At 45.3% G+C, this 27,940-nt stretch overlaps 1 protein-coding gene across 1 annotated transcript; it reads right to left on the bottom strand.

Annotated features, from left to right (window-relative positions):
• On the bottom strand, positions 1–27,940 carry Pym1 (PYM1 exon junction complex associated factor). Its single transcript, XM_048418325.3, has 5 exons — positions 27,658–27,940; positions 27,050–27,181; positions 25,001–25,057; positions 5,295–5,388; positions 1–4,934 (listed from the first exon to the last, which is right to left on the bottom strand). Exons 2-5 carry the CDS (start codon positions 27,156–27,158, stop codon positions 4,457–4,459), a joined length of 738 nt encoding a protein of 245 aa, XP_048274282.1. The 5' UTR covers positions 27,159–27,181; positions 27,658–27,940; the 3' UTR covers positions 1–4,456.

Here is a 27,940-nt window from a genome sequence, read left to right as displayed (position 1 = left end):
TTAAGCAAGGAAAGATTTATTGTTGGTTCATAGTTTCCGTGGACTGTGGTTGGGAAGGCACAGGAATGGGGACTTGTGGTGGAGGCTGGCTGCTCACATCATAGCAGGCCAAGGAGCTGAAGGCATCGCAGGGGACAGGCATCGCCTTCAGAGACCGTCGCCAGTCCCTTCTCCAGCTAGCTCTACCTCTCAGCGGCTACAGTCTCCCACACAGCTCCAGCAGTTGGGGGAAAAGCATTCAAGACAAGAGCCTATGGGGAACATTTGAGATTACCATAACACAAGCCCACCAGCATGAATTCTCTCAGCCACTCCTCAGTGTTACTGCCACCACAGTGCGGTGGTTTGAATGAGATGGCCCCCATAGCTTCATGTACTCAATGCTTGGTCCCTAGTTGGTGGAACTGCTTCTGAAGAAGAAACTTGTTGGAGGAGGTGTGTCGCTGGGGTTGGGCTTTGAGGTCTCAAAAGCCCGCATCGCTGCCAGTTAGCTCTCTCCTGTGCCATGCGCTCCCAACTACTGCTTCGGTGCCATGCCTGCCCGCCTGCTACCACGTTCCCTCCATGATGGTCACGGACTCTCTAATCTTCTGAAACTGTAAGCTCCAAGTTAACTTTTGTATAAGTTGCCTCACTCATGTAATCTCATCACAGAAACTGAAAAGAAAATGTTGGGGCTGGAGAGATGGCTCAGTGGTTAAGAGCACTGACTGCTCTTCCAGAGGTCCTGAGTTCAACCATCTATGAGATCTGGTGCCCTCTTCTGGAGTGCAGGCATATATGCAGAGAGAACACTGTATACATGACAAATATGTTTCTTTAAAAAGAAACAAAAAAGTACACATAAAATAAATAATTTTTAAAAAGTAACTGAAACACATAGCAATTATACTGCTACCTTTATTTTATTTTTTCCTTTGAGACAGGATCTTGCAACATAGTCCTGGCTGGCCTAAAACTCATAAAGATCTGTCTGCCTGAGTCCTGGCTTCTGTCTGGCTTTAGTAAAGGGTTTTTATTAGGCCTGGATAAAGGACTCAGAGGGTGAGAGCACAATGACAACGATCTTGCAGAGGTTGGTCCTGAATTCAGTTTCCAGCACCCACTTCAGGCAGCTCATGACCACTTGCAAGGGCTCCTACACCCTCTCCCGGAATTCCCCAGGGACAAGTACTCAGATGTCATTCACCATACAGACACAAAGTATAAAAATAAATCCTTAAAAATGATTCATTTTAATTTTGAGACAGAGTCTACAACAACTGAGGATGTCTTTTATTTTTTAATTTTTAAATCTTATAGTGGGGGGTTGAAGAGAAGGCTCGGGGTTAAGAGCTCTGGCTGCTCTTCCAGAGGTCCTGAGTTCAATCCCTGGAAACCACGTTGGCTCACAACTATTTGTAATGAGATCTGGTGCCCTCTTCTGGCCTGCAGGCATACATGCAGACAGAATGCTACAAACATAATAAATAAATAAATCTTTTTAAAAAGTCTTATAGGGGGTGTCCTAGAGTTTCTATTGCTGTGATGAAACACCATGATCAAAGCAAGTTGGGGAGCACAGCGTTTGTTTGGCTCACACTTCCCTGTCACTGTTCATCACTGAAGGAGGTCAGCACAGGAACTCAAACAGGGCAGGAACCTGGAGGCAGGAGCTAAGGCAGAGGCCACGGAGGGGAGCTGCTTACTGGCTTGCTCCTTGTGGCTTGCTCAGCTTGCTTCATTTTATTTTGGTTTTTCGAGACAAGGTTTCTCTCTGTAGCCCCGCCCATCCTGGAATTCACTCTGTAGATAGGGTGGCCTTGAACTCAGAGATCTGCCTGCCTCTGCCTCACAAGTGCTGGGACTAAAGCAATGTGCCACCCTCACCTGGCTCTCAGCCTTTCTTAAAGAACCCAGGACCAGCCCAGGGAAAGTACCACCCATTAAGAAAAGGCCCAAAGGCCTGCCAACAGCCCAATTTTATGGAGGCATTTTCTTGAGATCCTGCCCCCTCAGTTAAGTCAGCTTGTGTCAAGCTGACGTAAAACTACCCACATAGGGGGTCAAGCAGATCACTACCCCCGGAATCCTGCAAAGTAGGTGTCTCCTAAGAGACAGCCTTTACTCTCTTAAATTTCTCTCACACTAGCAGTGAGGACTCAGGCGTCACCGGGAATGTCTTTAACTTCTGATTCTGCTGCTGCTACTGCCCTGGGCAGGTCAACACTGCAGGGTTGTGTCATCCTGATGCTTTATGTTGTTCTGGGAATTACATCCAGGGCTTCATCCATACTAAGTAAGCACTCTGCCGTCTAACTTCACCCCTACCCTACCCTTCAGGAACTTAACCATGTATGATGTGTATGTATATCATACATGTACAATATCAGAAACTATGTATAAAGTAATTCCCGGGTTCCTACAAAAGGGAACTCGGGCTTTTGGTCTCTTTTTGGTCCCAGTGAAGTATTTATTATAACCTGTGTTCTTTTCTATGCATGGTTCAGAGCCTTATTTCATTGGATATTTGAGAATTGAACTGCTAGGTTCTGTAATCTCAGCACTGAGGAAGTAAATGTAGGAAGACCATAGCCTGATCTACATAGTGAATTCCAGTTCCAAGTTGGCATAGGTTGCACAGAGATTCTGTCTCAAACTAGTTTAGCAGCGGGTCTGAGCAGTGGTTGAAGACTAAACAAGCACAATAGAGCACTGAGAGCTACAGTTCCAGGTAGGGAAGAGGTGCGAGCAGGAGGCTGAGGTCACCCCTGGGGGTTGTGGTCTAAGGAGGCTGAGGTCACCCCTGGGGGGGCTGGTCTAAGGAGGCTGAGGTCACCCCTGGGGGGCTGGTCTAAGGAGGCTGAGGTCACCCCTGGGGGTGTGGTCTAAGGAGGCTGAGGTCACCCCTGGGGGTGTGATCTAAAGAGGCTGACGTCACCCCTGAGGGGTGTGGTCTAAGGAGGCAGAAACAGACGGGTCCCTGGGGCTTACTAGCCAGCCAGCGGAGTACAGTCAGTGAGTCCTAGACTCAAAAACACAGGGTGCATGGCTCCTCCACATTTGTGGGCACACAGACACACACATGTGCATACACACACATGAACACCCAAGAGATGGGTGGCTTAATGTTTAGGGTGAGGGGAACGGCAAGGGAGGGATTCCCAAAGATCTAGACGCTAAGAAAAGACTGGAGAGAGGGCAAGGATGTAATAGGGTTGGTTTCTGTGGGGCTCCTGAATTCCTGAGAGCTAGGCATGGCTGAGGCTGCTCCCTTTCCTCCCCACTAGTCTATAACCAAAGGCGCAGCATGGGTGAAACATGCACAGAATGGCAGATCTCCCGGATGTGTCTACACACACCATTACTTTGCCCCCCCCGCCCCCCCGTCATCGTAGGCAGCATCCAAGGTAAAATTTCAAGAGCTACTCTAGGCATTCAAAGTAAATCAAAATTATCTTCAGATGCAGTGAGGAAGGTACAACAGACTCCTTGCTATATGGCACAACACAGACATTAATGTCAAGTTAATTTTGTTCTAAATTTCACGGATAACAGCACTAACTTCCGTTTACTGAGGTCTAACTTTGTCAGACAGTACTTGTTGTTGAGATGGTCTTACCCTGCAGCGCAGGCTGGTCCTGAAATGCTGGCACTCCTAGTGCAGGTGCTCACGACCATGGCCAGCTGCACTCATAATTTTAAAAGAATTAAGGGCCAGGGAGGGATGTAGACCAGTGGTAGAGCTACCATGTGCAAGGCCCTGGGTTCAATCCCTAGCACCATTAAAAAAGTTAAGCTTGAAGCTGGGCAGTGGTGGCACACACCTTTAATCCTAGTACTTAGAAGGCAAAGGCAGGCGGATCTCTGAGTTCAAGGCCTACCTAGCCTACAGAGGAAGTGCCAGGACAGTGAGCACTGTTACAGGAGAAACCGTTTTAAAAAAATGAAAATAGAACCAAATTTAAACTAAAGTGTCTTCTTTCAGCAAACTGACAAAGAGTTGAGAACAGAGCCATACCTGACCACATGCTGTCTACTTGAATTTATTCTTACTTTCTTTAAAAAAAAAAAAAAAAAAAAAAAAGGAGGTTCGGGATGGCCAGGGAAATAACTCAAACACTGTGAACAGGAACGAGGGCTCTAAGACTTGGGGTACTCCTGTACCTCAACCTCAGATCTCTAACAGACTCCCACCCCCCGGTTTTCGTTTCAACAAGACACCCAGATCAGCAGCAGAAGTACCTAGGGTCATCACTGAGAATTTGAACACTGGGAACGGGTGGGGGAAAAGTCCAAAATTAGGAGCTGAGAAGGGGAAGGAACGAAGGAGAGCCTAGGGCTCTGGAGGACGGAGTTGGCCACAGGTGGAAGTGAGCCAGTATGGGGGGTGCCCCTCCTGCTGCTGCGGCCCACACTCCCTGGACCCCAGAGCACCCCATGGTTTATTCCGCAGTCACTCCCTACTCCCGAAGCCTCACAGGCCCAGCTCCAAGTCCTCCAGCTCCTCCTCCAAAGCCCTCCTCCGGGCCAGCTTCTCCAGCTGCTCTCTGCTGGGCTGGCTGACCTCGCCGGCCTGGATGCGCTGCTGCAGCTCCTCCACCTGCCGCAGCTTCTTCCGCAGGTTCTTCATCTTCTTGGCTTTCTCTGTGGTGGCGGCAGAGTCGGAGGCATCGGAGGCAGCTGGAGGGGCGCCTTGGGAGCTTTGGAGGGCACTGGGCGTTTGGGCTGTGTCTCCCAGAGATACCTTTTCAAGAGTCCGGCTCAAGGCCTCTCCCTCTTTCTGCTGTTGCCTCCTTTTCTCCTTCCGCTTCAGGTTGCGTTTGGCTGTCTTGGAGAGGCCTACTTCGCCACCTTCAGGTCTGGATGGGGTGACGGGTGTAGTGGCCTCGGGGCTCAGGCCTGGAGGAAGTTCTGGTTTACTCTTGAAAAACTTCACGTACTTGTTTTCATAGCTGCAGGAAACGGAGAACTGGAGCTTTACAGACGCCGTCTAGCCCCTCCCCCGGGCTTCCACCTCACTTCCTTCCCATTACACCCCATTTCCTCTGCCCTTCAGGTTCCCTGATCGTTAAGAAAGTCCTAGAACTCAAAGCTCTGGCTCTCAGATCGAAGAATAGAGGCCAAAGAAATAAGCCTAGTTGGGGACCCTCACTCACCCCTCAATCCTAGCTCCTTCCTCTCCTTTCTGAGACCGTTGTCCCTCCTTCCATTGCCTTGGGGCTCAGGCGAGTCATCCCTGAACTCGAAGGCACACTATGCTATACTTGTGCAGGGACCCCACTAAATACCCCTTGTTAAGCCTAACCACGCACACTGGGACCTCCTCTTGGGGCACGTATCCTTCTTTGACCCTCCGCTGCTTGCGCCAAGTCCCGTCGGGTCTCTGTGTTGAGGCAATGTACTTGCCTGAAATGACAGAAATTAAGTTGAAGTTAGTCTCTCTTATTTTCAAACATTTCCCACGATTAGACAAGTGTTTATAAATGTGCACAGCCCCCACCCCAGCACCCGTCTACCCACCTAATGCAAGACAAGGGCTCACTACGTAGACCAAGTGGGCCTTGAACTTGAATCTCCCACCTCCACCTCCTGAGTGCTAAGATTATAGGTAAGTAACGCCACTCAGCAAAGGCGTCATTTCTCATGTCAACTTTCGATCTTCTGTCACTCACTAACACACTATGCTTGCCCTCAAGGAGCTGCTGCCTCTTTTTTAAATAATGCATGTAAGACAGAGCAGGTAGAGATGGCATTCTTCAAAGGCCCAAGGCAAAGCAAACATCAAAAGCAGTAAATGAACCAGATTATAAAGGGGCCGAAGCAAGAGGTCCGTGGAGAAGAGTGGGGAAGATGAGACAAATTTCACGATGCAGACTCTGAAAAACAAACTCGTAGGAAACCACATCATAAAGGCATCAGAACGCGTGGATGGAAAGGGCATTTGCTTGTGCATTTTTTTCGTTTTGTTATGTATGTGTACGTGTCTCTACGTGAGTGTGTGCATCTCTCTGTAGAGACTAAAAGAGGGTATTGGGAGGAGGGGAGGAAGTGGAAATTCTTAAAAATAAAAATAAAAAGGGGGGGGTGCTGGATTATTTGGAGCTAGAGTTACAGGTGGTTGTGAGCTTCCTGGTGTGAATCTGAGAACTGAACACAGATTCTTTGGAAAAGCAGCAAATGCTCTTAACCACTGAACCATCTCTCTAGCCCCGTACATTTAAACTAGCCAAAAGCTGAAAGCAATCTAAAGGCCAACAACACGTGACCTTAGTTCATATATACAATGGAACACCATGCCGTTAATAAAAGAAAACAGATAGGAATTAATATTAATAAATAATCAGTGTTCATAATTTACTAGCTGAAAAAGCATAATTTACTAAGTGGAAATGTTGTTTTTCAATAAATTCAGTAGCTGCCTCTTAAGCAAGTGCTGTCCTAATCAGCAGCCGCACCTCTGCAGCTACCAGCGGCTGGTCAGCTGCAACCAGGCGGGAATTCTCTTCTCCAGACACCGGCTCTACCGGCTCCAGCACGGCTGCTAAAGGCATCTTTAGCTAGATCTCTACTCTCTACAGAACTCAGAATTCAAAGGGTGAGGTGAAATTCGGCGGGCTCAGAGAAGCTGAATAGCAAGTAGCTAACCTCTTCTCCCCCAAAACAGGCTTCCTTCTGCTCAGCCCCCACTTCAGAATCCTAGCTACACAGGGTTCCTCCCTATCATTTCCTGTCAGCTAGCTGCTGACTCAGCCTCCTGACCCAGGTTAATCTTATTTCACAGCATAAACGAATGTTACACATCTTCAAGTAATATTCTACAATATGGAAGTTGGGGTTCGCACACATTAGGTTGAAGAAGGGAAAATTTCAAGGTCAGCCCCAGCAACACAGCCAATCTGAGGACAGCCCAGGATAGAAGAGATTATCTCAAAAACAAAACAAAAGGCAAGTGTAGGCTATGTGGAAGTTCTCAGAGTTAGTCTAGAGACCCATTTATACTCTTACTTTGTTCCAGCATGCATTTCGTTCTTGATGCAACAGAAAGAAATCATATTTATTCAGAAAAATCTTATTTTTATTTTTTTGTAATTGTGTATGTGGGCACACGAGTACAGGTGACTATAGAAGCCAAAAGATGGCCGATCCCTGGGAGCTGAAGTTACAGGCAGTTAGTGGCGAGCCACTAGATGTGGGTGCTAGGAACCAGCCCAGGTCCTCTGGAAGATCAATATGGCACCTGTTGAGACAAGCCATATCCCCAGCTCCTAGAAAAATACTAGCAAGTTGTCAGTCAGCTCACTGTAGAAGACAAAAGCTTTTCAAATGTCTAATTTTTACTTCAAGGTTTGAATTATATGAAGCTCGAGAGATGGCTCAGTGGTTAAGAGCACTGGCTGTTCTAGAGGACCTTGGTTCAAATCCCTCTTCAAGAGGTCCTGTAAAGGACCAGGGTGTCCACAGCTAAAGAGCCATTTCGCCTGCAGCTCACAGGGCTCCTCCTTATTTAGAGTGTGGCAGAGGCGTGCCACTCCCATTCCTTCCCTCTCAGCCACTGAACAGTTATGCACTGAAGACCAGGGTTTAATAAAACAGGTCACGTTCATCATGAAACACGTGAACAGGCCCTCTTAAATGAGGTGTGTGCAACAATGAAGATACTCTTGTGCTACAGCATGGCCAAACGCTACCACCACGACTTCACATCAGCAGCGCACCATCAATCCATGAAAGAAGCAATATATATATAAAACACACATATAATATACAACCTCTATTTATAAATTGTATATATACAAAATTTTGCAATATATTTATCCATACATATGTATTTTTATCATATATATATATATATATATATATATATATATATATATATATATATGAGCAGGAAAGGGGCTTGGGGATCCCCCAAGGTCCACACTGCCTGTGTTTAAGGAAAAAGAGAAAAATGTGAAAGGGCCAGGTGGTGGTGGTGCACGCCTTTAATCCCAGCACTCGGGAGGCAGAGGCAGGAGGATCTCTGTGAGTTCGAGGTCAGCCTGGTCTACAGAGTTAGTGCCAGGACAGTCAAAGCTACACATAGAAATCCTGTCTCGAAAAACAGTAAAAAAAAAAAAAAAATATGGAAGGACACACAGCAGGCTGTGATGCTTGTTGTGGTAAGAGGGATAACTGGTAGGAGAGATGGAAGAGATCATTAACTTATTAATTTCTCTTTTTACTGTTTTTTTAAAATATTTATTTATTTATTATATATACAATATTCTGTTTGTGTATATGCCTGCAGGCCAGAAGAGGGCACCAGACCTCATTACAGATGGTTGTGAGCCACCATGTGGTTGTGGGAATTGAACTCAGGACCTTTGGAAGAGCAGGCAATGCTCTTAACATCTGAACCATCTCTCCAGCCCCTATTTATTGTTTTTTTAAAGGCAGGGTTTCTCTGTGTAGCCTTGGCTGTCCTGAGACCTGCTCTGTAGTCCAGACTAGTCTCACAGAAGTCCACTGGCCTCTGCCTCCAGGACCCACCACCACTAGACATCATCACTCTCTTTAATGAGAGTGAGCAGAGGAGACACGGCTCATCGCTCAGAGTGCTTGGTCGGCATCCCAACACTACATGAACCAGGCATGGCTGTAACTAGAACTTCTATCTTTATTAGTGAATGTGTATGGGTGCCAGGACGTGTTAGGGTTCCAGGCAGTTGTCATATGCCCCACTTTGATTCCTCCCTCCCTCTCTCCCTCTCTCTCTTGCTCCCGCAATCCCAGAACTTAAAAAAAAAAAAAAAAAACGAACAAAAAGCTAATGAGTAATATTGTGGGGTACATCTGCACACACACAGACATAACACAGTGCCCAGGCAGAAATCAAGAGGACAATATTCAGGAGTCAATTCTTTCTTCCCACCTTTACATTCCAGGGATTAAACTGAGTTTCTCAGGTTTGTATAAGCACTTTACCTACTGAGGCATCTCATGAGCCCAAGAATTATTCCTATTTAGAAAAAAAATCAAGTACTGTATAAAAAAATATATAGATATAAATAGATAGGTATTGAGATAAATATTTGAGGCGGGGGCTTGTGTATCCCAGGCTGGCCTCGAACTTACATTATCGTCCCAGTCTATGCAGGGTTGGTGTATGTGGTCCTGGGGGTTTGTGTATGTTACAAATGAGCTACCCTCAGCCCCATAAAAAGCTCTAAGGCTCAGTGGGTGAAGGCATCAAGGACCTACGTTTGATCCTCAGGACCAGCTCTGGCTTCCACACTTGCACCGTGGTACAAATGCACACACACACACTAAATACATGTACTCAAAATAATTCAAATAAATCTTTAGAGGGCTGGAGAGATGGCTCAGCAATTAAAAGCATTTGCTGCTATTTTGAGGGCCCAGGTTCAATTCTTAGCAGCCACACAGAAGCTTGCATTTCAGCTCCATCAGGGATCCAATGTTTCTGTCTGCCATAGATACCTACACTCAAACACACATACCCACATGAAGACACACACACAATAGTCTGGAAAAGCAAAAATAAAAAAATAAAATTCGAGAGAGTCAAATCTGGGGACTCCTACATAGATTACATGTTCGTGCTCTTTTGTAAATTGTGGAGTTTTTCCTTGTCTATTTGATTGAAATGGGCAAGAGCAGGGAGAAGAGATGGCTCAGGGGTGAAGAAGCATAATATCCTCAGGACCCACACGGTGAACTGACGACAAGGGTTCTCTGACTTTCTTGTGCACTGTGGCACGAACACACAAACACACACACTCCACTCACTAAGTAAACATATATTAATTCTTTGGTTTTTCTCCCCCCTTTTGAGACAGAGTTTATCTGTGTAACAGTCCTGATTGTCCTGGAACTTGCTCTGTAGACCAGGTGGGCCTCCAACTCAGTGATCCACCTGCCTCTGCCTCCAAAATGCTGGGAGGAGTGTGCCACCACCACTCAGCAAACATGCAATGAAGAATTTTAAAGAGGAAAATGGTTAAGATGTGACGTGACAGGCAGAAGTGAGAGAGGAAAGCAAATAAAGACATGGTAATGGGTGAGAGAATTTAGGGAACAGAAGAGTTCCTTGTTTGTTTTTTCTGGGGTAGGGAATACTGGGAATTGAACTAAGGGCTTGCATATATATACTAGGCAAGCACGTGACCACTGAGCCATGCTCCCAGCAGTAAAACAGTTCTCCCGTAAGCCAGCTGACGTGAGGGATAACAAGAGCCAGGTTGGAAATGAAAAGGAAGCAGTTGAGAGCACTGCTGCTCTTCCAGAGGATCTAGAGGTGGAGGCAGAAGACTTCAGGGACACAGCAATTTCAAATCTAGCCTGGGCTACCTGGAAGCCACTCTCAAAAAACAACAAATTTAAAAAGTAAATGAAAAGTCGAAAATGGGTTTGAAAGAGAAGTTCACTCTGAAACAAAAATCAGAAACACAAATGTAGACAAGGGAGGGAGTGGGGAGCTGGCTCAGAGGTTAAGAGCACTGACTGCTCTTCCAGAGGTCCTGAGTTCAATTCCTGGTGACCACATGGTGGCTCACAGCCATCTGTAATGAGACCTGACGCCCCCTTCTGGCATGCAGGAACACATGGAAGGAATGCTGTACACGTAATAAAAAAAATAAATTAAAAAAAAAAAAAAGAGCACTTGTTCTTGCAGAGGACACAGGTCAGCTTCCCAGCGTCCACACGGAGGCTCACAGTCATCTGTAACTCTGGTTCCAGATCTGTGACACCCTCTTTTGACCTCCACTGGCGCCAGGCGCATGCACAGACATACATGCAAACAAACGTTCACATATATAAAACAGACAAATCTGGGGAGGGTGGGATGCAGACGGCAACCTTAGTCTGGCTGCGCTGACGGATGTGCTGGCTTCGGGTACAGTCCAGGACCTTACTATCGGGCGCATGGCATGCATCATGCAATACCGAAAATGAATCCTTAGCAAAAGTACTCTTTTAGGCCTTTAGTAAATGAGTGAATCCTTCATCTAATAGTGTTTTAAGTCAATCTGGCATGATGAGAAAATAACTCAAAAACAAAAATCAAACAAAACACTAGAAACTGGGAAAGCCAGTAGGAAAAACAGACTGCAAACTCGTAGTGTGACAGGATAGGACGGACTATGGGATTCATTGTGCTGGCTACTTTTATGGCAACTTGACACAGCTAGAGTTAGCTGAAAGGAGGGAGCCTCAATGGAGAAAATACCTCCATAAGATCCAGCTGTAGGGCATTTTCTTAATTAGTGATTGATGGGTGGTGCTGTTCCTGGGCAGGTGGTCGGGTTGTACTAGAAAGCTGGCGGCCAGGTGGTGGTGGCACACGCCTTTAATTTCAGCACTCAGGAGGCAGAGGCAGGCAGATCTCTGTGAGTTCAAGGCCAGCCTGGTCTACAAGAGCTAGTTCCAAGACAGGCTCCAAAGCTGCTGAAAAACCCTATCTCGAAGGGAAAAAAAAAAGCAGGCTGAGGGCTGGAAGGATGACTCAGCGGTTAAGAGCACTGACTGCTCTTCCAGAGGTCCTGAGTTCAATTCCCAGCACCCACATGGTGGCTCACAACCATCTGTAATGAGATCTGGTGTACATGCAGGCAGAACACCGCACACATAATTAATAAATAAATCTTAAAAAAAAAAAAAGCAGGCTGAGTAAGTCAGTAAGTAGCACCCCTCCATGGTCTCTGCATCAGCTCCAGCCTCCAACTTCCTGTCCTGTTTGAGTTCCTGTCTTAACTTTCTTCAGTGATAAACAGTAATTTAGAAGTGCTGGCCAAAAAAACCCTGTTCTCCCCAATCTGCTTTTGGTCATAGTGTTTTGTCACAGCAACAGAAACCTAAACTAGGCTGGGCAGTAATAGCACAGGTCTTTAATCCTAGCCTTTAATCAGGAGGCAGAGACAAGTGGATCTCTGTGAGTTCGAGGCCAGCCTGGTCTACAGAGACAGCCTGTTACACGGACAAACCAGTCTCGAAAAACCAAAAAGAAATCCTAACTAAGGCATTAGTGCTAGATCATTACCAAACAGTAATATGTAGGAAATTGGTGAGCAGGGAGAAGCACCAGTAATGACTGCTCTTCCAGAGACCTGGGCTCAGTTCCCAGCACCCATACTAACAACAGTCTGTAACTCCAGTTCTAGGATGATCCAACGCCCTCTTCTGATCTCCACAGGCACTGCATGCACGGTGGAAATGTAGACAAACACCCATACACGGAATTTTTAAAGCTAATCTTTCAGACGGTTGGCATACTCAGCGGGCAAATACATTTGCCTTTGCAAGTCTGACAACCAGATTTGGGTCTCCCTAGTACACAGCACAAAGAACCACCAACTCCCAAGTTATCCTCTGACTGGTAAATGAGGACCTGTCAGAGCAGAGGGAAAGAAAGAGTGAGAGCAAGCATTAGGGTGTGTGTGTGTGTGTGTGTGTGTGTGTGTGTGTGTGTGTGTGTAAGGGAGAGCATGACTGTGAGAGAGAGAAACCACATATACCCAAACATCAATCCCAGACTTTTTTTTTTTTAATCATACAGAAGGCCAGGAGTGGTGGCAAACATCTTTAATTCCAGCACTCAGGAGGCAGAGGCAGGTGGATCTCTTAGAGTTTGAGGCCAGCCTGGTCTACAGAGTGAGTTCTAGGACAACCAGGACTACACAGAGAAACACTGTCTTGAAAAACAAAACAAAACCTTAGAATTTAAACCCAAATAGCTTGGAAAATGATTGGTACATAAAGGATAGAAAAGTTATTTTTATTTTGGTTTAGGTTTTGTGAGACAGGGTCTTTGCCTACTTGTAATACTTAATGCAATGTAAACAGGACATGAATAACTTTTATACTGTATCCTTAGGGAATAATGACATGAAAAAATCTACATATTTCATATGGATTCAGTATTTTTTTTTCTTTTAAGACGTGGAAAGCTAAGTGTGGTGGCATATGCCTATAACCCTGAGACTGAGGCAAGAGAAGTGGGTGGCAGGAAACCTGGGGCCAGTCTGGGGCACATGGTGAGTACAGCAAGATGCTATCTTCCAAAATAAAGATGCTGGGGAGCTATGTCATGGTTAAAAGCACCTATCACTCTTGCAGAGAACCCAAGCTCAGTTCCCAGCACACAGGTTAGGCAGCTCCCAAGTACCAGCAACTCCAGCTCTAGGAGATCCAACACCCTCTTCTGAACTTTGTAGGTTGTAGGTACCTACACACACACACACACACACACACACACACACACACACAATTGGGGAGGAGGTTCTTGCTATGCTGCCAGAACTTCTAGGCTTAAGTGTCTGCTGCTCATTCTCCCCAGTAACCAGATGTAGGCACACATCTTACAGTTTATTTTCAGTCCACGGTTGATTGAGTTTAAAGGGGCAAAATCCACAGGTACAAAGGAGCAAAAGAGTTATAAACTAAGAGTAGGAAAAGTATAAACAGCTACCGCAACATGAGAAGACTTGACTTAAAACGGTTCACATAGTATTGAGAGAAAAAATTCATAAAAATGAAAAAAATGATAGATTCAAAATGAATCTATCAATAGGAGCCAAAGACAGTCAAGATTTGTACTGGAGAAGACATAACCAAAAATGTGACAGAGGGTTTAATGTGGTGTTCACATGTATACTATTAATTTTCATAATGTATCTATTAGAAAGACGTAGTAATAACATTTATGCACACATGGATTTTAAATGTTTATTGAGCACTTATGTTGTACCAGTCACTATGAACAGGAGCTAGAGATGCAGTAACAATTAAAGCAAGCAAATTCTTGCCTGCTTGTAGCAGGAGATGATAAAAGAAAACACAACCAATTACAGTATCACATTTAAATGCTGAAAACTGGGAGAATTAAAGCCAGAATTAAAGCCACTGATGCAAAGAAAACAATTTTGAGAAAAGAGCGAATTCAACTAGATAAGCAATATCGTACAGAGACTCAGGGACAGAGCTAAAACCAGACATTACAGTACTACCCTCACCTATGGGGACACATTCCAAGCTGTCCCAGTACTGCAATACCCAGGTGCGGCGCATGCCTTTGATCCCAGCACTTAGGAGGCACATGCAGGCGAATTTCTGAGTTTGAGGTTAGCCTGGTCCACAGAATGAGTTCCAGGACAGCCAGGGATACAAAGAAAATCCCTGTCTTGAAAAGCAAAACAAACAAATAAACAAAAACAAAAGCAAAAAACCGGAAGGAAGGGAGGGAGGGAGGGAGGGAGGGAGGGAGGGAGGGAGGGAGGGAGGGAGGGAGGGAGCAGGGAGAGAGGAAAAAAGGAAGAGCAAGTAGCACTGAACTCTGCACACAGGTTCAAAATCTTTAACCCAAAAATCTAAATCTGAAATACCCACACCCTGAAACCTTTGGTTGTTGACAAAACGCTATGAGTGGAGAGTCTAACGCAATCTAACCTCGTCTAATAGGTCACAACCAAAGCCAAGTACATGAAAGACACTTTATAAAATTAAACTTTGGACAGGCAGCAGTGGCACATGCCTTTAATCCCAGCACTCAGGAGGCAGAGGTAGGCGGATCTTTGTGAGTTCGTAGCCAGCCTGGTCTACAAGAGCTAATTCCAAGGCTCCAAAGCTACAGAGAAACCCTGTCTCAAAAAACAAACAAACAAAAATAAAATAAAATAAAATAAACTTTGGTTCAGGTCACTCAAGACTACATAGTGAGGTCATTTTAAAAAATAAATAAAAAACAAGTCATCTTGCTATAGAGCACAAGGTGACCCTGTGCTCACCATGTTCCCCAGACTGGTTCCAGGTTTCCTACCATCCACTTCTCTTCCCTCAGTCTCCAAGCAGTGGAGTTATAGGCATATACCACCACCACATTTATCCTGTATACTCTTTTCTTCTTTACATATAAACCTATGATAGTGCTTATTAATCTGTGAATAACAAATAATAGCAAAATAGAACTATAACAATATTCCATAATAAACATTATGTAAGTATGATATTTTGTACTGTACTTTGGTTTGGTTTTTTGAGACAGCGTTTCTCTATGAAGCCCTGTAGACCAGGCTGGCTTCAAATTCTCAGAGATCTGACTGCCTCTGCCTCCAGAGTGCTGGTACTAAAGATGTGCGTCACCCCTGCCCGGCTGTACTGTATTTCTGATTCTCTACTTAGCCACAGGTAACTGATAGTTAAGGGTCAGCCTAGAGCCAGTGGTTTGAGAAGTGAGGACAGCAAGGAAAGGGAGGCAGAAGCTGTTGAATAACCAGCGTGGAAGCCCTCAGACACAAAAAGCCCCGTACGAGAAAGGAGCACCTATTCTATGCTATCTTGGCTCCATCCTCTGGCCTTGATGGTATCCAAGGGTGAAGTCAAAAAGGGAGAGGTTGGTCGATTCCCACCCCTAGAAATAAAAACCAAGGGCAGAATATCAGGACTTTCAGACAACATTCTTAGTCAGAAACTACGGGTTAGGGGCTGCTGCTATAGGAAATTTCAAACTATTTCCTAAACTCCACTTGCTAGTGTATAGAATGTTTTGCCTATATATATATATATATATATATATATATATATATATATATATATATATATATATATATATATATATGCTCATGTGTGCCTGTTGCTGGCAGAGGCTAGAAGTGGGCATCTGAGTCTCTGGATTGGAGCTACGGGCAGTTATGAGCAGCTATGGGTGCCAGGAATCAAATCCAGGTGCTGTATAAGAGCAACAAGTGCTCTTAGCCACCAAGCCAAGTAATTCCAATGCAAGTTCTTAGTATGAGCAGGGACTTGACTATAGAGTTGCAGAAAGATGGTACATAGTAACACAAGGCCTGGGAGCATTCCAAGGAACCCAGGAATTAACTGGCAAAGATGTACATCCCTGAGACCTGCTGCAAAGTATAGAGATCCGGTCACAGGTCTGAGCTTGGGAGATCTCAGGTCAGGACTAACAACTATAATGCTTGGGGACGGTTTCTTTTTCTTTCTTTCTTTCTTTTTTTTTTTTTTTTGATTTTTTTTTTTGGTTTTTCGAGACAGGGTTCCTCTGTAGCTTTGGAGCCTGCCCTGGAACTTGCTCTGTAGACCAGGCTGGCCTCGAACTCACAGAGATTCGCCTCTCTGCCTCCTGAGGATTGGAATTAAAGACTTGCGCCACCACCTCCTGGCCAGTTTCTTTTTCTTTTTAAAGATTTGTTTTTGTTGTTTCTGTTATTATTAAGAAGATTTATTTTTGCTATTTTTACTTATGTGTAAGGCGTGTGCCTGCCTGCACATATATGCTCATGAGTGCAGGTGCCCACAGAGGCTGGAGGCACTGGACTCCCCTGGAGCTAGAGTTACAGACTGTTACGAGCTGTCTGATGTGGGAGCTGGGAACCAAACTCAAGTCCTCCAGAAGAGCAGCTAGTGCTCGTAACCGTTGAACCATGTCCCCAGTTTTATTAATTTTAATTATGTATATATGCACATGAGTAAAGTGTCTGCAGAGGTCTTGAATCCCTCTGGAGCTGGAGCTATAGGTGGTTGAGTCAGCTAACACGGGTGATGGGAATTGAACCTGAGTCCTCTGGAAGACCAATATGTGCCCTTAACCACTGAGCCATCTTTGCAGATCCTGGGTATAATTTCTACAAAAGAAAAAAATAGCACCAGGGAGAATGCTGAGTGGGGAAAGCTGCTTGCTGCTAACCTGGCCACCTGTTTGTCCCTGAGTCCATGAAGAAGGAGAGCACTGACACCTGCAGGATGTCCTCTGACCTTCATAAAATAGAGTGCACGTCCCCTCCCGATAAGTAAGTACATAAATAAATAACTGTAAAAAGAGAGAAAGTATAAAAAGAGTGTCCAGATTAGAGAAATGATCATGATTATTGCTCTCAAGGAAGAAAAAGCAGCAGCAATGACAGAAAATACTCCAAGGACAGTACTGTGCCATGGAAAACAAGTTTAAAGTTACAGTAGGTGGGAAAGTACATTAAATGCTATTGTAAGGGGCAAATGTTTAGCACTGTTCAATACTGCAGAGAGACAAAGGATGGGGAAAATAAGAAAATCATTTTTTGCTAATTTGAAATACTAATTTATCTTCCAAGAATATAACCTCAAGAAAGCCCAGGGGTCTGAAGTCAGATTATAAGTGAGTTAAATATGATACACTTATTTTGATAACACTATGAGAAAACTGCTATACAAAGTACTCAGGATTATCAAGAGGAGCAAGATATCTTTTTTTAAAGATTTATTTACTTATTATGTATACAGTATTCTGCCTGCATTTATGCCTGCACACCCAAAGAAAGCACCAGATCTCATTACAGATGGTTGTGAGCCACCACGTGGTTGCTGGGAATTGAACTCAGGAACTTTTGAGTGCTCTTAACCTCTGAACCATCTCTCCAGCCTGAGCAAGATATTTAGTTTCAAGAATCTACGATCTACCTGGAAGAGACTGAGGCAAGAGGGCTGCCACATGAGTTGAAGGGTTGCTTGAGCTACATAACAAGGAACAAGACAGCCAATACGACATCAAACCCTCTCACATCCCCCCCCTCACACACACTCACACACACACACACACACACACACACTCACACACACGGATGGAGATTTAGCTCAGTTGGTAGAATGCTTGCCTCAAATATCTGTGTTTAACAGCCAGCACTGTATACACTGGGCATAGCAAAACATGCCTATAATCCTAGCATACAGGTGTACTAGAGGCAAGAAGACCAGGAGTTGAACTCAGATTTGGCTATGTAAGACCCAATTTCAAATAAACAACAAAGCAATAAAAATAATTTTTTAGGCTGGGCGGTGGTGGCACATACCTTTAATCCCAGCACTCAGGAGGCAGAGGCAGGAGGATCTCTGTGAGTTCAAGAAGGTGACTTGGGGGGTAAAAGTGCTCGCTCTGCCAGCCTCACTACCCAGGAAAGGAGAGCATGGACTCCAGATCTCCACACTATGTCATGTTTGAGGCCAGCCTGCTGTACACAGTGAGGTCAGTTTGAACCAGCAGAGACCCTGTCTCAGGGAAAAATAATGGGAGTGGGGTGGGGGAAGTACTAGGGGAACACAGGGGAAGGTGACAGGAGATTAGGAAAGCCTGGAAGAGCTGCACTGAGAGACTGGTTAGGAATACAAAAGAGCAGCCCATATTCCTCTAGGCAGAGAAAGGGAAGGGATGATGAGACAACTATTAAAACCAAAGCTGTGGGATTCCCCTTGCGCTAACAACAGTTAGGATGGGCTCTTACTAACAGAAATACATCACACCAGCAAGTTCACACATAATGTCTTGTTGACACTGGAGAGAATTACCAGTTACAAGCTGAGCAGTCTTCAACAAGCTTGCTTATTTTTATTTTGTTTGAGATAACATCTCACTATGTAGCCCTGGCTGGTGTAGAAATACCAACTTTCACCTGCCTTTGACTACAGAATGCTGGGATTAAAGCTGTGTGCCACTAAACCTGACTAAATCTTCAAGACATCAAGGACAAAGCTAGGCATCATGGCTCAGAACTGAAATTTCAGCATTCGGGAAGCTGAAGCAGGAAAGCTGCCATGAGTTCAAGTGCAGCTTGGCTTAAAGAGACCTTATCTTAAGACACGGCAGGGGAGGACACTGTGCTCACATCATAGAATAGTGTCTTTTATCTTGAGACAAGATCTTGTGTAGCCCAGGTTGGCCTCAAACTTGTTATGCAGCTAAGGATGACCTACAGCAAGCCTCCAGGTTAAGTCTCTGGCCAAACTTGTAAAGCAGTGGTTCTCAACCTATTCTTAACATAGGACTTTTCATGGCAAGGAGAGAGGTCTGCTCCCGGCAGCAACAATTTACTTCAGAGATGACGGGCATCTAAGAAAGTCCATATAGAGTTTGCTTTCATTGTGGCAAGTTTAGCCACTGGGCAAAGAAACTGTTCTTTCCTTGACAGCTGACAATAGGCTATCCAAACTGCACAAGCAGGACAGAAAGGGAAAAGACTGTCCAATGCCAAGATAAGGCAGGAGAGTCCTTCAAAATTCCTGCTTCATAGAAAAGTTTGCCACACATTCTACAGGACATACAGAAAAGTGTCTGCTAAACTTTGCCAAGACTAGGTGGGACAGTTCTTCAAAATTCCTGCTTCATAGAAAAGTCTGCCAGAAAAAATAAAAGATAGAAAAGTCTGGGAGGCTGGAGAGATGGCTCAGAGGTTAAGAGCACTGACTGCTCTTCCAGAGGTCCTGAGTTCAATTCCCAGCAACCAAATGAGGGCTCAGAGCCATCTGTAATGAGATCTGGCGCCCTCTTCTGGTGTGTGGGCATACATGGAAGCAGAATGTTGTACACATGATAAATAAATAAATCTTAAAAAAAAAAAAAGAAAAGTCTGTCAGATATTCTAGGTCTGCAGGCTGATACAAAGGAATCTTGGGTGATTGTCCAGGCAGCAGCTGTTCCTGCCATTTCTTATAGTTTTGAAAGTTGCTTGCTTTGCACTTCCTGTTTACTCAGGTAATATTATTTCCTTCTGGGGGTCTTTGATGGAATTGAAAACTAGATACTTATAGTAAGAGTTTTCCATAGTTACGAGAAGTTAAATTAGGCACAGAACTTTGGACTGATGTAGAGTATTATTTTCAGGTGTGTGACTTGTTTACGCCACATTTGTTTAACTCTGTGAAGCTGGGATTCTAGAACACCTGACATCCTAATAAAAAACTGAATGGCCAATAACAAGGCAGCAGCAAGGATAGGAAAGGTTGGCAGACAGAGAATATAAATGGAAGGAGAAATCTGGAAGAGGAGGACGAGGAGGAATAAAAGAGAACAAGGAGAGGATGACGTCAGGGGCCAGTCACGGAGTAAGGGTGAAAGTGAGATACAAAGAAGAAAATAAAAAGCAGAGGCAAAAGGATAAGTTAAGAAAAGCTGGCAAGAAATAAGGCGAGATAAGGCTGGGTGATTACAAGTAAGAAAAAGCCTTTGTGTGATTTATTTGGGAGCTGGGTGACGGGCTCCCCCAAAGAGCAAAAAACATTGCACTACATCGGACTCACCAAGATAGGATTAATAATAGAGTATTTTCTCTGAATTTGCCAAATACAAATGAGATTGTAAATGTAATTCTTATCTGATAATTGTTCTTATTGCATAGTTTTACTGTGTTAGAGTTAAAACCTTTCCTTTTTAGACAAAATAAAAAAAAAAAAGGGAACATTGTGGAATAAGCTTTTTGTTCACTGTAAAGATGACACTCTGACTGCTTTAATAAAAAACTGGGCCAGGCAGTGGTGGCGTATGCCTTTAATCCCAGCACTTGGGAGGTAGATACAGGTGGATTTCAGTGAGTCTGAGGAAGACAGCCAGCACTATTACACAGAGAAATCTGTCGCAAAAAAAAAAAAAAAAAAACAACTAAACAAAACCAACAAAGCCAATAGGTGGGCAGGAATTCCGGGCACAGAGGATGCTGGAAAGAAGGGCAGAGTCACGAGGAGACACTGAGAGACAGAGAAGAAGCAAGAGATGCAGAAGGAGAATAGTCCCTGGCTATGTAGCAGCATGTAGATTAATAGAAATGGGTTGATTTGGGAGCTGGCTACAAGATGCTGTGTGGGGCTCACACCTATACATCTAGCAGCTGGAAAGCAGAAGCAGGAGAACCTGCTGTGAGTTCAAGGACAACCCGAGCTACATAGTGAGTCCCAGGGTAGTCTACTCTACCAAATGAGACCCTGTCGCAAAAGGCCAAAACACACTAAAAACAAATCAAAACAAAAAACAGAAATAAATATGTCAGGAAGAAACTCCTTATAGCCTGCCTTAAAGAGGAAATCCTAACACCACGCCTCACTGGGCTCACAGGTGATTGCCCTCATAAAAACAATATATGGGTGGGAGCTGGAGAGATGGTGAGATCATCTCTTCCAGAGACCAGGTTTGATTCCCAGCACCCACATGGCAGCCATGGCAGCCAACAACTGTCCAGGGGATCTGATGCCCTTTTCTGGTTTCACTGGGCACCAAGCACACATGTTGGAAAGGCATACATGCACACAAAACACCCATAAAAATAAATTAACAAGGGCCTGGAGAAGTAGATGGCTCAGAGGTTAGGAGCAGTGACTGCTCCTGGGGTCCTGAGTTCAATTCCCAGCAACCACATGGTGGCTCAGAGCCATCTGTAATGAGATCTGGTGCCCTCTTCTGGTCTGCAGGCAGAACACTGTATACGTAATGAATAAATCTTTTTAAAAAAATTAACAATTTTAAATGAGGAAAGGAAAACTTTTACAGTGAGAAGACCTTCTAAACACCGCTTCAGAAAGCTGTCAGTGCCACGAACTCTACACAGGGTGGGAGGGGAATCACTGTTATCTAACACACCCGTAGACTTCCTCATAGCCTCTAATATCTTCACTCAATCTAAATTTAATCATGATGGAAACATTAAACAGCTGGGGATGGCGACAGCCACCTGGAATCCTCACACTCAGGAGGCTGAGGAAAGGTGGATCCAGACAGAGCTCAAGGCCTTCCTGGGCTACACGGTAGTTCCAGACAAACCTAGAACATGTCTATATATATAAACACAGAAGACACAGAACTGGGGATAGTGGAGACAGAAGAAATTCCAATAGAAGAGTACTGTGGAAACTCCTTCAGCCAATAGTCTTTAAGATACCAGCCCACTTGGGCGTGGTCTTACACTTTAAAGCTTGCCCCTCCCTCCCTCTCTCTCTTCCATTCTTGTTCCCCGGCCTTCTGGAGAGGACTAAGATCTGTGAGTTTACCCTTAAAGAACCGTTTATTTATTTATACATATATTTTTAAAGTTTTTCAAGACATGGTTTCTCTGTGTAACATCCCTAGCTGTCCCGGAACTTGCCCTGTAGACCAGCTGGCCTCGAACTCACAGAGATCCGCCTGCCTCTGCCTCCCAAGTGCTGTGATTAAAGACATGCACCACCACCGCCCAGCTAAGAACTATTTATTGTACTAAATTCTGAGCTGGTGTGGGACTACTTTATAGTATCAATCTACAGAAGGGGAATCTTCAAAATACACACTTAACATTGCTAAAAACTGCTGGGGAAAGCAGCTGTAGGTAAAGCAGTCTGTGCAAGCGTGAGGATGAGAGTTCAAACCCTAAGCACCTGGGTTAGAGAACTGGCTCAACAGTTAAGAGAGGACAAAGGTTTGATCCCCAGCACACAGGTGTCTGTATCTTATGATCCAGGCATCAGGCACATACATATATGTTGGCAAAACACTCATAAACACACTCACAAACATAATAATGTTTAAAAAAATCACCAGTGTGGGGCTGGAGAGATGGCTTAGCAGTTAAGAGCACTGACTGCTGCTCTTCCAGAGGACCCGGGTTCTGTTCCCAGCACCCATATGGCAGCTAAAAGCTGTCTCTGAATCCACACACAGATAGACATGCAGGGCAAATACCAATGCAAATAAAATAAATTATTAAAAAAAATCATCAGTGTGTTGAGTAAAAAGTCAGGTGTGGCCATATGTACCTGTGACCCCACACCATATGGGCAGAAAGGGAAGACTGCTAAGGCTTGCTCCAGGCTCAGTATGAGACCTTATCTCAGGGAAACCTGACAGAGAGAGAACAGGATACCAGCTGGCTTCCTCTGGCTTCTGAAATTACAAATAGGCACATATGCGCATCCATTCCACACACATTCACACCCGTGCACGCACACACACACTCAAAATATCCTAAAAAGTCCATCAAGATGATTGAGAGCAAGTAAAGTCTGAGAAGCTAACATCAAGAAGACATGAGAAAAAATACAAAAAACAAAAAAAACTTTGTTTTTTTTTTTTTTAGATCAAGCTTCCATACTTAGCTCTGGATGTCCTGGAATCTACTACATAGACTAGTCAGGTTTTTTGTTGTTGTTTTGTGTTTGTTTTTTTCAAAACAGGCTTTCTCTATGTATTCCTGGCTATACTGGAACTGGCTCTGCAGACCAGGCTAGCCTCAAACTCACAGAGATCTACCTGCCTTGGCCCCTCAAGTGCTAGGATTAAAGGTGACCTCCATGTTTTAATAATTGGTTTCCTTTTTGGAGACAAGGTCTATGTAACCCAGACTGGTCTCAAACGGTAGCGATTCTCCTGTCTCTGCTTCTCACGCGCTGGTAACCCAGGTGTGAACCACCATGCCTAGCTTGAACAACATATGACATTGGCTAATAATAAATGTACTGATGCTGATTAGTTAACTGGGAGAAATGTACTTTAATAATGTAAGACGCTGGTAACAGGGAACAGGCACATGGTAAACAGGAATTCTTTGTAGCATCTTCTCTACGACTGTTCTGAGAAAGTCTATACCATCCCACTGTCACACAATAAATAAAATCCAGTCAAGTCTTAAAAGAAAAGGTTAAGAAAGGGTACCCATAACAGAAATAACAATGGAAGATCAGAAGAGCTGAGTATGAAATGTGACAGTATCCAAACACTGAGACCCTCAGCATTAGAAAACAGACGTAGGAGCTCCGGAGAGTGGCTACTGCTAGTAATAATAACTATAGTTGAGCAGCAAATTAAGCAGTGAGGAACTAAAAACAGCAGATGAAACTTGATTTTCAAGAAATCAGGATTTGAACAGTAGCAACCCATGCTAAGCACAGTGGCACACGCTCAGATGCAGAGGCAAGCAGATCTCTGTGAGTTCCAGGAGAGCCAGGACTGTTACACACACACACAAAATAAACACCCTGTCTCAAAAAATCAAAACAAGCCGGGTAGTGGTGGTGCACGCCTTTAATCCCAGCACTGGGAGGCGGGGGGGGGGGGGGGGGGGGGGGGGAGGGGGCAGAGGGGGCAGAGGCAGGCAGATCTCTGTGAGTTCGAGGCCAGCCTGGTCTATAAGAGCTAGTTCCAGGACAGGCAGCAAAGCTACAGAGAAATCTTGTCTCGGGGGAAAAAAAAACAAAAAAACAAAAAAAAAAAAAAACCCAACAACAACAAAAATCACAGTGTTCACAAGGCTGAAGCACGAGGATTGCCGTGGATCTGAGACAGACAGACTGGACTGGCTACACAGTGAAACCTTGATGGAAGGCAGGAGAGAGAGTGGGAAGGAGAAAGAACGACAAATACCTGGCTGTGACTCAGAGAGGAACAGAAATGACAGGCTTTAATTTTTCAATGAAATAGAAAGTGAAGATTTTTGCCACAGAAGAAAGAATGAAAGGCATAGTGACGGAGGTTTGGAAAAAAGTTAGTGAAATAGCCATGGGAGAATTTAGAAAGTAAGAGCTGGCAAAAGCTGTGATATTGACAGAATTTAACACTTCACTAACTCTTAACTTTTTTCTTTTCTAGCAATATGTTACAGTCTAAAATCAGAAACCGAGAACAGAGTTGATGGATCTCACTTGAGATAAAGACAGTCAAGTACAGTATTGAACGGAATGCCTGTAATGCAGGCATAGGTGGGAACAAAAAGAATAGGAGTTCAAGGCCAGCCTAGACCACAAGAGACTTTGCCTCAAAAAGCCAAAAATAAAGAACAACAACAACAACCAAAAAAAAAAAAAAAAGATAAAAGAGGGGGCTAGGGATATGGCTCAGAGGGTAAAGTGTTTGCCACACTACATGAGGACCAGAATCCAGACCACCGGCATCCACATACATGATGTGGGCTGGTGGTGCGCCTATAATCCCAGCACTTGGGAGATAGAGACGGGATTCCCCACTGCAAACTGGCTCACTAGACTAGTGAATCACCAGTCTGGGTTACAGTGAAAGATCCTACCTGGGATATAAGGTGGGGAAGGATCGAAGAAGACACCTGGCATCAACAGCTGGCCTCCACATGCATGTGGACCTGTCCCCACACATGCACGTGCACACAGGCAGGTACACACATTCACACACACGGAACCAGAAAACCTAACGAGGGCAAAAAGCTGCCTCTGTGGACTTGAGACAGTCAAATGGTGACTGATAAGGGAGCTAAGGTGAGGGGAATACCTGCAAGGAAAGTAGTGTCACAGATGAGGTCCAGGAAGGAGTGATCCTGAGGTGTAGCTGAAAATACAAAGGGATGTCAATGATCTCGTGCTCAGGAACTAGGGGTTCAGAGTATTCCCAAGGTGCTAGAGACAGAATAACAACATCAAAAATAAAAACAAAAGGGCTAGAGAGATGGCTCAGGGATTAAAAGTGGCTCATGGAGATGAACTGAGGACCTGGGTTCGATTCCCAGCACCAATATGGAGGCTTACAGCTCTAACTCCAGTTCCAGGAGATGTGATACTTCTGATTTCTATGGGCACCAAACACACAAATGGTGCACAGACATACACACAGACAAAACACTCACACACATAAAAATAAATCTAAAAACAAAACATAATTTATGGGAACACCGTGGCTTTCCGGGAATTTTATAGGAACCACTATATAATCACAGGCAATACATTACACAGGGGTTACAGTAACAGTAGGAAGTAGGAAGAAAAGCAAAAGAGTAGTGTAGTCTACACAGTCACAGAAGACAGACAATACCTCTGATGGCAGGGCAGGGGTCAGGCGGGTCATGTGGATCAAAAGAATAATAGGGCACATATCCAAAGCTGCAAACTGCCCACCATGGCAGTGTGCGCCTTTACTCCCACGATTTAGAAAGCATAGACAGGCGGATCTCTATGCCTTCAAGGGCCAGCCAGGGCCACATAGTAAGACCATGTGTGTGTGTGTGGGGGGGTGATTTTTATTTAAAGGTTGGGTGGGCATGATAGTACATGCCTCTGATCCCAGCACCTGAGAGGCTGAGGCAGGTGGATCTCTCTGCATTCAAGATAAGTTTGGTCTGCATAGGGAGTTCTAAGACCATCAGGGATACAGAGTGAGATTCTGTCTTAAACAAACAAACCTAGTTGCTAGTTAAAGACCTACTGAGTAGAGAACATAGAAAAATGCTGCCATAACTCTTTGAAATGCAAGAATAGGGAACGGGAGCAGGAAACCAACTTGTCAATAAGTACCATCATGTAGGAAGCCTACCTATAAGAAACATATAAAGCAAACCAAGAGGCATACATGACACAGTTTAAACACGCCATGCATACACTGCACACTCAAAGGATCACTTCTATGAAACACTAGAGTCACTGACTACACATGAGGACTACAGTGAGGGACACAAAAATACTAACCAGGCGCGTGCATTGCGTTTTACACAAGTCTCTCATACATCTATCTGATCATCTCCGGGTCAACACTGCTATTGTGCATTGTTCTAAGGACAAAGCAGTTAGAATAAGACAAAAAATAAGAGGAAAACTAATTCTAATTCTCAGTTTCACACACAAACACAGACTTCAACATTTCAGATCGCTGGGCTGAAATTCTACTCAAGCTATAAGAAATAACGGGGTTCTATTAACTGTCAAAGATGTTGAGAGAAAGGCCAGGAGATACTTTCCTCTTTGTTTTCTCTCACTTTAGATGGAAAACTCCACCAATGAGGAAAGCCAGGTTGAAAGTTAAATTCCTCTTCCCTTCGCACCTCTGGACTTCAGTGACCCCCAACAAATGAAGATGAGGCAGAGTGAGGAAAGCGCTATGTAGCAAGGAGAGCTTCAGCTAGCTGAGACACAGCTTGGAGAAACAGAATGGAAACAGGGAGGGTGGAGAGCGGGTCTAACAGTAAGAAACGGGGGAGGGGGAAGAGGGTAGGAATTGGAGGGAACCGACAGTGTGGGAGCCCGGGCGGCTGGAGAACCCTGGAAAGGGATGGGACTCCAACAGCTAGAAACAGTTGAGGCTCCTAGGGGTCCCGGTGCAGGGGACACTGAAGGACCCTCAGGGTTTGGGAGACCGGAAACAGAGACCCCCCAAAAAAACACGAGACCAGAAGGGGGCGCAGGTGATAACCCACAGGGATGAATGGGGAAGGCGGTCCGGGGGCGGGGCAAAGGAGGGGCCCCGGGATGGGCGTGGCACAAACCCCTCTCCAAGTCTGAACCCCTAACCCAAGAGTCCCGAGAGAAGCGGCTCCGCGATTCCCGCACTCACCGCCGGTCTCGTCAGTTACATAGGGAGTCGCCATCTTGAGAACCCGAACCACTTCCGGCGTGAGCGGGCTGGGGTCCCGCCCCCTCCCCACCGGAAGTGGAGTCCTCATCCATAGCAAGCCACCATTTTAATCTTAAAGAGAAAGTGCACCATTTCATTGACCCGGGTGGAGGAAAAGGCAGGGTAGAAGCAGCTCGTAGCAGTTTATAAAGTCTTGGACTCTTTTACGATCACGGATACCATTCCTTAACACCTGAAGCATATAAGACAGTCCTCTGAGCTCCAAGAGAAGTTCCGACATAAACCCTCTACTCCTACCAGACCGGTGCTCGCAGGGCCCAAGGCCCCCGGCGCCCAATAGAAAGGCCGGTAAACGAGGAAAGGAATGCACGAGGCCCCTGGCCTGCACCAAACACTAGGGCGACTGTTGATGTGGGGCAGAGAAGTCCCGAGGGTTGCAAGGGATGCACGAATGTGACCCCAGGCAACACTTAAAGAGGCGGGCAGGGCGACCCGGCACGCGGACTTCTCTCGGGAGCCCGACTGAACTCTGGACAGAGACCTGGGAAAGGGGCGCGCAAAGAGGGGGGGCACTGCGGGTCGGTCACCTGTCCCCGGAGCCTCAGGGGTGCCGGCGGTCTCCATGACGGAGTGGGGCGGGCAGCCCCCGTCAGTTCAGCGGCGAAGATTCAGCTGCCCAGCAGCAGATCCTCCCGGGTCAGAGGCCACAGGGTGAAGGCCTTTGGGCGGACCCAGTCAGTATTCTAATTAGCCGCGCCCAAGTGTCCGGATCAGCTTTAGCGACCGCGAGCGGGGCCACTCTTCCAACTCTAGGAACACGTGGAGCCACTCCCTTTGTTAGGCTGCGCCCCGTCGGTTCCTCATTCTTCA

Source organism: Myodes glareolus, chromosome 26 (genome assembly GCF_982192425.1).
Source record: "Myodes glareolus chromosome 26, mMyoGla1.1, whole genome shotgun sequence".
In the NCBI taxonomy this organism is placed as follows: Eukaryota; Metazoa; Chordata; class Mammalia; order Rodentia; family Cricetidae; genus Myodes; species Myodes glareolus.
This window is presented reverse-complemented; position numbering and strand designations above follow the sequence as displayed.

Excerpts from the sequence above, each read along its gene's own strand:
- Pym1 (XM_048418325.3), bottom strand. The coding sequence starts at position 27,158 with ATGAGGACTCCACTTCCGGTGGGGAGGGGGCGGGACCCCAGCCCGCTC. Across the intron at positions 25,058-27,049 it reads TGTAACTGACGAGACCGGCG|CTACACCTCAGGATCACTCC; the intron begins GTGAGTGCGGGA and ends TTGTATTTTCAG. Across the intron at positions 5,389-25,000 it reads TGACACTACTTTCCTTGCAG|GCAAGTACATTGCCTCAACA; the intron begins GTATTCCCCTCA and ends CTGTCATTTCAG.